Source organism: Branchiostoma floridae, chromosome 2, assembly GCF_000003815.2.
Source record: "Branchiostoma floridae strain S238N-H82 chromosome 2, Bfl_VNyyK, whole genome shotgun sequence".
Taxonomy (NCBI): Eukaryota; Metazoa; Chordata; class Leptocardii; order Amphioxiformes; family Branchiostomatidae; genus Branchiostoma; species Branchiostoma floridae.
Genome location: NC_049980.1, coordinates 27,484,857 through 27,495,907, shown reverse-complemented (window position 1 = coordinate 27,495,907; position 11,051 = coordinate 27,484,857). Strand labels below are relative to the sequence as shown.

Here is an 11,051-nt window from a genome sequence, read left to right as displayed (position 1 = left end):
CACTAAGAAGTGTTCTTTGCTTTAGGTAACTGAATCGTGTTTTTCACCCATTTCATAGGACACGTTATATATTCCATCGATGTTTACCTACGATTGCAAACGTTACTCCCATATTTTTTTAAATGTATTTGGGGGAGCTACTCTGTGTTCCTATTATGTGCGACAACCGTACATATTTCACTCCTATGTACGTTAACCTTTCCCAGAACGCCTCTTTCCAGTGTCGAAGTCTCTCTCGAACAAAGTCAACGTGATTATAACCTTGGGTCACCTTGTAAGTCCGTGCATGCAATTTATTGAAAAGGACATAGAGTTTTTCCCCTTACACAGGTAATTTTCCATCCGATTTTTCATCGGATTTTTCCCTACCAAAATATCGGACTGAATTTTGATTCTGTCTGCAATATTTTCAATAAGATCAATCATAGAAACTCTAATTTTAGAGGATTACCTCATTGTAAACCTTCTACATCATCACATGGCGGCGCCATTTTGGATGTCGTCACAATTTAGGTTCCAACATGGCGGGTGTTTTTGCATCAACAGTCCAATACGACATTTCATGACGTGCCTAGTATTCAGCAAGAACCACGGGAACCAAGTACCAACTATCAGTTATGTGTATTGAACACTTGTACAGATCAAAACGATAATTTCGCAATGAAGACATTGACTTTTAATCGGTAATACAATGCAAATGATGTTAGAATAACATGTTGATTAGGCAATGTATTAAGACAGGATAAATAAACAATCTTCAAATAAATTCTACACATCACTTGATCATGTTCAATGACTAAGTACTAAACCAGCGTAGTATTTTAAAAACAGCGTAGGGTTCTTAGTGTTTGAGTCAACGGAAAAGACCACCAAAACGTGGTCACGTTGGTCAGGTGGTCCTTATGTAGAGCTAGAAGCTTGTACAGGCTTGACTTGCACAGGGTTTGAAGACTACAGGTCTATCATATGTACCGATATTCCTAGCTTCTTTATCTCGATGTTGCTGAGCGGGAGGTGATCAAACAGACACAGAAAGGTCCCACTATCGTTCATTCGTTTCCGATGCCCGCAAAAACGTTATTACTGCTGTTATCACATTTTAATCATCATGTATAATGCATTTTAATCCTAATGATATCTTAAATCACAATGTCTTAAAAAATTGTCCTGTGTAAAATCAACACACTTCAGTCGCATAACCACAAAGCTGATCGCACAGGGAAGCTTGAGGCTAGCCGGAGGGGCAGCTGGACACGCCCTTCCTGACGCAACAGCCGGTTGGCGCCGTGGGACCCCCATTCAGAGCCTCGAACCCGTTCACTGCGTCGCATCTGCAAACACATAACAGATATGTTTAACGTCGGAGTTCAACAACCTCGGAGGTATCCCAACACATGCACATAGAGTCACCTGGACACTCGGTCTCACTGGATAAAGTAAAAATCTTGGACACAACCAGACGTTTTTGCCAGCTACATCAGAGCTTTATAACCATCACTGAACAGAGACGGTGGGTGCTATAGACTCCCTGCAACTTATGATCCACTACTCACCGAGTCACGTGTGCTATCTACATAACTTGACGTCACAGCAGCAGTGGATTGTTCATGCCTTGACAAAAACTGGAGCTGTTCAGTCTGAAATCTGGGTACGTCAATTTTTGGTGTTGGAAATTACAGTTTAACTTGTTTCACAGCAGACATGTTGTTGTTGTCCAGCTTGTATCTCGGGCGATTTTACAGAGTGCTCAACGAATTTCATCGATGAAGCACAAATTAACCTTTTTATTCATGTTGTTGTCTTTATGTCTGTCTTGCATGATATTCCCATCATAAAGTCAAGAATAGCTTAAATCCAATTTAGGACGCAGCGACGCAGCCAACTTGCCGCATTCTAGTGAGGTACCCACATTACGTAGAGTCCATTTTCTGTGCTCCGTTTTCTTTTGATAAGCATTTCTTCAGTAGATGCCTGAATTTTCATTCTTTGCCATCCAGAGATTTATGTACAATCCGGAAAATAGTCGAATGTTGTCATCATACAATAGATTAGAAGTTGTTACAAACAGTACTTACTCCTCGCACTTGTCTCCTGTGTAGCCGTCCTCACAGCCCAAGCACTTCGGCTGGGCTTCCCCGGGCACTTCTACACACATCACCGTCCGACTGGGGAAAGAATGGAAAATTATGACTTAAATCTGCTCCTTTTTTTTACCACAGAATCAAATCTCAGGGCCGCTAACCACTGGACTACGCGCGCTACCATGCTATATTAGAAAGGCGTACTCCGTCTGCTCCGAGACATCACACTGTGATGTTGAAAGTGTTGCTTCCTACGTATACTCACACCTCCACAGCGCAGCGCAGTGTTACTTACGGAGGGCAGGGGCACTTCTTGCAGTCGTCAGGAGTCTGTCCCGTCGCCATGCCGTAGTAGCCAGGCTGACAGATTTCACAGTACGCTCCGGTCGTGTGGTGCTGGCAATCCTGTACACACACACACACACGCACACACACTCGCATGAAATAAAATATAGCTGATGTCCACAAAATGCAAAGTCTCGTCCGGAAACGATGTCAAAATCGTTCTGTATCCAAGGAAGTTATAGAGACCTAATTTTTGCAAATCGCTCAACAAATTGTATAAAAAGAAAACGCATCTTTTTACGCTTGGTGTGTTTTATTGTCTTTCCAGTCACACTATGTTGCAGAGCGCAGCACGATTGCCGTCCAAAGAGGACTTTAATGATAATGATACATGTATCAGTTAACAGAAGGTGTATTTGGCTGGAAAATAGACGTAAACAGTTCGGACTGACCTTGCACACGCCGTCCGGACAGGTGTCAGAGTGTTTGTTGCAGCGGCACTGAGTGGCTGTTAAGGGGCGACACTATACGTTAAATATTTTACTGAAACACATACTCATCATCATCATCATCGGTCGACGTGATCACACATGTTCGCACATACTTACACACGACGGGGTTATACCGCCCCTTACGGGGTGACATACCCTTTCGCTGGCTAATTAGAAGACGGGGATGCGTCAGGTCTCCCGTCCGGGTGAATGATGTAATTAACTATGTGGCTGATACGAGACAGAGGTTCGCCAGGCCTCCATCCGGGTGATTTGAAGTGAATTACCAACTCCCGACAGAGCAGAAGGATTTGCACCAACACACACCGCACATATTGATATTCATCGAATAGCCATTTACGCAAAATCTGTATGATCTCTGTCCTCGTTTCAATATTCAGTTAGCATTGTAACGAATTGATACAATTCGAAACAATCTAATTCTAATAATCATTGGCTTCACGTGGCCTTGTTTGAGATATTCTTCTGATATCTCAACGAAAAATTGATGATTTGTTGGCAGATGTATATATCAATCATATATTATAAAAGCTTTCACTTCTACGAAATGACGATCATACGCAAAAAAACAGCAAATGTCTCCACTGTAAATAAACACTTGTGACCATAACTAAATGATGACACTCACGTTTGCAGTCGTTCGGTGTTCCTTTGGAGGCGTCACCGGTGAAGCCAGTCTTACACCTTTCACACATGTTCCCTTCCGTGTTGTCCTTGCAATTCTGAAAAAAAGACAGATTCCAAATTTCAATTTAAAGAGAGAGAAGCAAGAAAGTTATCTTGGTCGTCTTTTCTATTCACCACTGTACAAAGCCATTCGGTCTTTAAAGGTGGGGTCACACCTGCGTATGTATTTAAGTCCGTATGAGGCGCGCATGGGAGTATTTGCCTCCACCAGGTCGTTGTAAAAATAATAGAAATTGGACAAACGTAAACAGGTAACATGTCAGACGAGTTAGCTAGGTCGCTAACCATACTTCTCGGTCAGCTAACTCATCTGGCATGTTATGTATCTATATTTGTCCAATTTGTACTATTTGTACTATTTTTCCCGCGACCTGTGGAGCCTGGTAGAGACTAAGAGCGTTATACGCACCTCAAACGGACTTGAATATATACACATGTGCGACCCCACCTTTACCTGTGCATACCAACGTGTGTATACCACCAGAGAGTAGCACCAAGCAAATTTCAATATTTTAGATCTAGATAGGTAAATGGGTTATCTCACTGAAGCTGCGGTACATACGCTGGCGGCTTCAGTGCGCTCAATTTCATCGATAAAACAACTTTTTAAGCTTAGTGGGTGTTTTGTTGTCTTTTTAGTCATACTTGTAACGTTACGTTCTGTATCACATTCTGCTGCAGAAAACACTTGACAGAATCGTAATGCTTGAGTCTATAGGAAATATTTTTGTGGGGCTGCTAAACAGTGACCACAATGGCCAAGTGGTCATTACGTACATGTTCTGATTTGTATCATATCTATTCACAATCGTAAATAAACTACATGTATCAAGTCATGCAGCTAGAATAGATTAAGACATGCAAACAAAAGAGTGAAGCGAGCAGCGACCCCTGGCGTGCAGTACCATACCGAGCAGATCCCCGTGTCCTTGTCGCACGTGTCGCTGTGCTTGTTACACTTCTCACTGCAGGGCTTACACGGACCCTTGGTCGCGTCCCCCGTGTACCCGTCCTTGCACTTCTCACAGTTTGATCCCTCCGTGTTGTCTGCACAGTTCTGAACGTGGCAGGGAATGGCATGCACGGCAAGAGAGCAAGGCGACATTAAAGCATTGCAAGTGAACCTGAAGCTATGCAGGTGCCAGTGGGAGTTAGTCTTAAGCATTTTGCGTATTTCTAGATTGGCGCATTCTTACCTTGCTGCATTCTCACCCACAGGGCCTTGCCAGCGGCCTTCACAACATTATTTTGAGGTGACGCTGCTAAACATTGGTGGAGGTTCCACTTTTGTGGGTATGACCGCAACCCAGCTGTTCAGCCAATCAAGTAATAGCCTTACTGTTTTTTTTATGTAAAGCCGATTCTCTAATTGACTTAACAGCTAACAGCTAACAGTTCCAGACACCACGCGAATGAAAGTGAAAACCTCAGCTAGTGTATATTGCATAGGCTGCTGGCGAGCCCTGTGTAGACGGATAACCTTACAGTAATGATGTAGCTATGAATTTTCGCCAGAATATGTTTGTTAGAAAGCAAACAAGCAATCCGAGAACTTCGCGTCACATACCTTACAGGTCTTAGCATTCATGTCGCACTCAGTGGCGTGGTTATTGCACATGGCGGCGCATGCGCTCTCCTTACAGTCGTCAGAGGTTCCCTTGGTGGCGTCACCGGCGAATCCGGACTTGCACTTCTCACACTTGTCGCCCTCCGTGTTGTGATCGCAGTTCTGGTGGTGTATACATGGCGACAAACAGATATTTTAACGATGGGTCACGTATTTCATCGAGGAGCCACATTGCAAACTTTACTGTGACTTGCCATACTTTCTAAGCAGAGGTCAGGTCCCGGCTTTTTTAGAGTCGTTTTCATCGGGCTTTCTATTTTGTATTGTATCTTGTATTGCCCAAACCTAGGGCGGACACATCATGAGGGTCTAAGTCTAAGATCTCTATATTTATAGGTTCTCTTGCAGGTGTGTTAGAGATAGTCATGTCATGCCATGTCATGTGTTATAGTCTGGTCCTAACTATCATCACATGTTATTACAGTGCCCGTATCTACTAGAGAAACCTCCTACGCTAACTGCCCCCTACCATGCACTTGCCGGCGGCCAGATCGCAGGTGGAGGAGTGCTTGTTGCAGAGAGCGTCACAGTTGTTAGGCTTGCAGGAGTCGGCTTTGCCCTCCTTCGCGTCCCCGGTGAAACCCGGCTTGCACTCATCGCATGAGTCGCCTTGGGTGTTGTCCTTGCAATCCTGGACGGATGTGGACAATCTTAGTGTTACGTTAAACGCTTTCACCACGTATTTGTTGAAATTCACTCTCATTAACTATTAACGGGGATGCGCACTGCGCTCTCTCTGTGACCTCAAATCGTAATTACGAAATTACACTATACGTCAAAAGATTCGTTCTTTATCTCTGAAATTCGTTGAGTAATCTTTCAAACCTTTCCTAGCTCATAAAAAGATGCTGACATTTGAGTTTTCTTCGTCGCGGGAAGAGCGCGCTGGGGTCGCCGGAGAGATTCCACTAGAGCAGATTTTCTGGCGTCGCTGCGCTCTCACCACGCTCTGGCCAATTTTCCATCGCAGCGAGAGCGCGGTGAGAGCGCCGTCAAGAGGAAACGGGGCCTAGCTGGAGAACACTCACCTTACATTTCCCATCGCCGTCACACTCCGTAGAGTGCCCGTTGCAGTCGCAGGTTTTGGTGGGGTTACCGGGCTTGGTGGTGGGTTTGGGTTTCTTGTCTGTGTCGGGATCGGGACCGGGCTTGGTGGTTGGCTTTGGTTTCGCATCTGTGTCCTTGTCATTATCAGGACTGTTGGGTTTACAGTCTTCTGGTGTCCCCTTGGTGGCGTCACCGCGGAACCCGGGCCGGCAGTTCTCACACTTCTCCCCCTCCGTGTTGTGGCCGCAGTTCTGGGAAGAGTTAGAAGAACCACTACTTGAAACCTTTCTCATTCGCAGACTTCTGGAGCATTGGTGTTGATTTTTGGGGGAGCATGCTGGAAATCTCGAAAATAAACGCCGCCGCACCAGAAGTTTGCGAAGGAGCTAACTTAAAGCGCTTGTGTCTTCTCGTTATTACAAACCACCTTAATTAACAACAATTAAGTAACGCAGTACAGGCCATCAAACTATTGCTGGCCTGTTAATACCAGTCCAAAAGTATGACAATCTACGTCACTTGGTAAATTTCACTTGGTAATTATCATTAAAACTTTCTGAAAGTCATTCAGGATAAAGTTGAATTGATATTTCCAATACAAAATTAAAGTCTTCAAGGTGTAAATCTTTCTTGCGTTTTTAAATATTGCTGATATTTTTGTTTTGTGTTATAAACCCAAAATTTCATACGCCGTAGAGTTATCATCTTTTCAGTTAGTTGTTAAGAATTTAAATCTTTACTTCGTTGGCTAAATACTTGAAAAGAACGGTACTCACCTCGCACTTCCCGGCCATGTCACAGTCCATGGAGTGGCCGTTACAGTCGCACGGCTTGCAGTCCTCGGCCGTGCCAATCTTAGCGTTACCATAGAAACCGGGCTTACACTTCTCACAGTTCCGCCCCTGCGCGTTGTGTTGGCAGGACTGGAACAGAGGGAGGTTTCTCAATTTTTTTGTTAATTCTTACTTATTTTCGCACAGCATTCTCGTGTCATTCCTTAACACTTTGTTTTTGATGAGTCTGCATGTATGTTTGAGTACGTGTGTGGTTCCGAATATTTGTGATCAGCATAACTTTATAAATCTCTGTGTGCATTTTGATGATACTTAATATGTGGGTAGGTCTTGGAAAGATGAAGGTCAAGGCCAATTTCAGACCTCATGACGGCCATATTTTGTGAGATAGTCGAAAGAAAATTGCCAATAGTAAGTTCAGCACAGCTTACCTTGCATGTCTTGGTGACGGCGTTGTAGATGAAGGAGTGGCCATGGCACAGGATCTTCACTGTTGAGACGTTTAAGATGATGGTTATCAGAAAAGTACAATGCAGTACTAGTAGTTTACTACAAACGCTTTCTTCAATCTAAGAATACGTTTGCACAGAGTTTCACACACACAAGCACACAAAGAGAGTCAAACGCACCGAAAACATATCAACCTTCGAGGCGAGGGTAATAAAAGAACGAGAAGGCCGAACTCACCGCATCCCGCCTCATCCGACTCGTCCGGACAGTCCGGGGACCCGTTACACCGGAGATCACCGGAAACACACTCTCCCGACGTGCACTGGAACTCTCCTGGCTGGCATTTCGCGACTGGCAAGGGGTGAGAAGTAATACGTTTATTGCAAATTATTGCCCGAAGGCTGGTGGACCGAAAATAAAATGCAATATGAAAGTATAAGAACGCAAAGATTCTGATGGTTATGCAAGCCATCTCTCAATTGTGGAACGAATAATTGCGATGCTCTCATTGGCTGAACTCATAAGTGTGATTGACGTCAGGTTTATTCTATCGCATGGAGACTTGACCTGACGTGCATAGTAACCTAGATTTAAGTGCTAAATTTCATCTCATTTGATAGAAAAATTAGTTTGTTATAAAACCAATGGCATCACTTTCTTGACGGACCCTCGTAAAATCTAGTGAAGTGACATCTGCCGATCACAAAGGCCCGGACTTTGCTCAGCGCTAGCCCATGCTGCTCTCTATCGTCAACCCCAATCTTACGTGACCTTTGATCAACAGTCAACAGAACGAGCAGAACGTATAGCCGCAGGTTAGGCGCAGTGCATGCTGGTTTAATGCTGAACAGCACAGCTGGATGACTTCATCTTACGCAGAGGTCCCCAAAGGGAAAACATCAAATAACATATTCACAAGTCTAAACGGCAATCGTAGAGCGACTGTACAGCCACCAAAATTGGAGTATAGTGCACGATGTAAAAGTATGATTTAAAGGACAACAAAACGCACAAAACGTGAAAAAAGTTCGTTTTTATCTTTGAAATTCTTTGAGCAACCCGTCAATTTTTGGTCGCTCAGCAGTCGTATCCTCCAGTGAAAAGTAGATAAATAGATAAGTAAGTAAAAGAGACGCCAAAAAGTAGTTATTCAAGCAACTGGATATGGTTTTGGAAACGGTCAGACCTAGGTAGTAAGTAAGAGAGTCTGGAGACAATTGTGAATGGAGTTTATGGTCGATAATGGTCAATACACGTGAATCTACAACAGAGCAAGAGCAAAACCCCCTTTTATAGAGAGAGCACTTAATGTGAAGCACATGCGAGATGCAGTTCAAAGTTTTCGAAGGACTTGGAAAGAATGAAAATGCCGGCGTCGTGTTTGGTTAAAAAAAGAGATGACTACATTGAGAGATACCGCACTCATGATACCTTCGAGAGACACAGCACCGACACAAGTACAGTATAATGAACAGCTGACTCCTGTCCTAAAATATTGAAACTTGCTGACAAGATTCAAAAACTACTCTTTCTTTTTACCAAGGGGATTTGGGATGTGATAAGCAGTTTTGTTTGGACAGCAGATTTAAACACAGCTTGGTCCAATATTTGTGATCTAGTTCTTCATACAGCATTAGTCTTTCAAAGGGACTTAAAAACGGAAAGTGTCGACTAAATGAAGCTGTGATCATAAACTTCATAGTGGCATTTTCTGAAGTGTTCGTCAGTCGTTTTTATGTTATGCGGTGTTTGTCACGTAGGCAAGATAAACTCCATTTTAAGATAAGAAAGCTAAAAGGATCCCTTTACTTTGTGACCGCGATTTCCTTACTCCATCATATTTTGCCAAAAAGTGATGAAAAAAGTGTATGATGAACTAAATGATTGGCAAGTTCAAAGCACTGGATATATTGCTTAGCGAGGAAGGTAACGAAAGTCACCAACGGCTTCTTGAACAAACACACCTACCTGGACAGTTGTCTTCGTCGGAGAAGTCCAGGCACTCGAAGATGCCGTTACACCGCCTGGAGTTGTCTATACAGAACCCGTTTTTACACTCAAACTCCTTCTCGGGATCGCATCCCTCCGCTGACACCTGCACGGCCAGACAGGCCAGCACTACAGCCAAGAACATTCTCATGTTGCCTCCGTACTCCGGAGAGATTGACCCAGTTAGCATCAACCGAAAGGTGGGGGAAGTGTGAAGTGGTCAGCGCCGTTAGATAAAGGCGAGTTGTTATCTTGATGAGGCCATAGGAAATGAATTTTATGGATGCATCCTCTAAACTCCAAATTCCATGCGAAAGAGCGACGAAAAAAAAATGGAGAAAAAAAAAAGATGTCAACATTTCAACATAGACACCCAAACCTTTGTAACACGAATTGAAGCGATAAAACCAAGTATCGCAGTGACGATGTCTTTTATTCCTAAAACGTGTGGTAAGTGTAGGCTGGTATCATTTACCAAGTCGATAACGTCACTCAAGACTACCCCTCTAGTGTTGTTCCTTCAAGTACATTCAATGCCAACACACGTCATGTTTCCCCAATTTTGGTAATTTTTTGTCATATTGACCATCTCCGGAGGCCTGGAACAAAATCTTGTGCTTTTTGTTTGAAATGAAACTAAAATCAATGCGCGCGCTGATGCCATCAGTAAAATGTATTTGCTGTGGCCTAAGATATTGCGCAAGGTAGCGAACAGTAACGAGCCATGTGGCCTGGTCGGAGATGGTGACCTCGGGGTCAGGACTCAAGGACTTCTTTAATCTCATCGTGGGCACATTTTAAGCTTCAAGTTCCGCCATACATTTTGATTAAGATCCTCTTTATAAGCATCTGTCTTCTTTTAGAAAACTTCAAGGGTTCCTCATTACAGCTCGATTTCATCAATCAGGACTGCTCAAGGACGTCACACGTCGACTCAGGCAGATTGTCGTTCCAATCAGATTCTTAGCATACTTCACATTCTTGGCACAATCCAACTTGTAAGTTTATCAAAAATGACGATTTGACATATGTGTGCGAGAAACACTTGTTAGAAAAAATCGTATTATACGTCAGAGAGCGGTATATGTTACTTTGAACCCGTGCGGACAATGTAAGTGTTTGCCGTGGTCAGATTGAATAGCGGTACTTTGACCCGCAGGTCTTAGTAGGACTGAAACCATTCATTGGTCACTGATTGGGGATCCGCAGCTATTCCAATATGTAGCACTCAAACCTTTTGTTGTCGACTTTGCGTGGGATGTCCTGCAATGATCTGAGGCTGTTCCGCTTTCCTGTGGTTATATCAGTTACCAGTTTAAGTAAGACCAGTTTTCCAATTAAATGTTCAAACGAGCTGGTAAAAAAAAGTTGTACCGCTGTACTGCCTTCTTTAGCGTTAACAAAATCGTTCTGTAGATTGCCATAACCGTTGCATTTAGTGCATACAAAAGCCTACACGAAGTCGACTTGTATAGGTGGTCACCGCTTGGAGCAGACCAGGCAACGTTCTGCAAAATGCACCAAGACATTTTATTTCTTAGATTTTATATTTCTTCAGCTAAACAAGACCACACGGTCT

At 43.5% G+C, this 11,051-nt stretch overlaps 1 protein-coding gene across 1 annotated transcript; it reads right to left on the bottom strand.

Moving 5' to 3' along the window:
- Positions 1–653: 653 nt before the first annotated feature.
- LOC118405593 (laminin subunit alpha-1-like) lies at positions 654–9,704 on the bottom strand. The gene is made up of 13 exons (XM_035805144.1): positions 9,452–9,704; positions 7,721–7,834; positions 7,465–7,523; positions 7,016–7,162; positions 6,221–6,490; positions 5,662–5,823; positions 5,133–5,294; positions 4,476–4,622; positions 3,507–3,600; positions 2,819–2,874; positions 2,377–2,486; positions 2,076–2,165; positions 654–1,331 (listed from the first exon to the last, which is right to left on the bottom strand). The coding sequence occupies exons 1-13, from the start codon at positions 9,660–9,662 to the stop codon at positions 1,232–1,234; spliced, it is 1,722 nt and encodes a 573-aa protein (XP_035661037.1). The 5' UTR covers positions 9,663–9,704; the 3' UTR covers positions 654–1,231.
- Between the last annotated feature and the right edge of the window lie 1,347 nt (positions 9,705–11,051).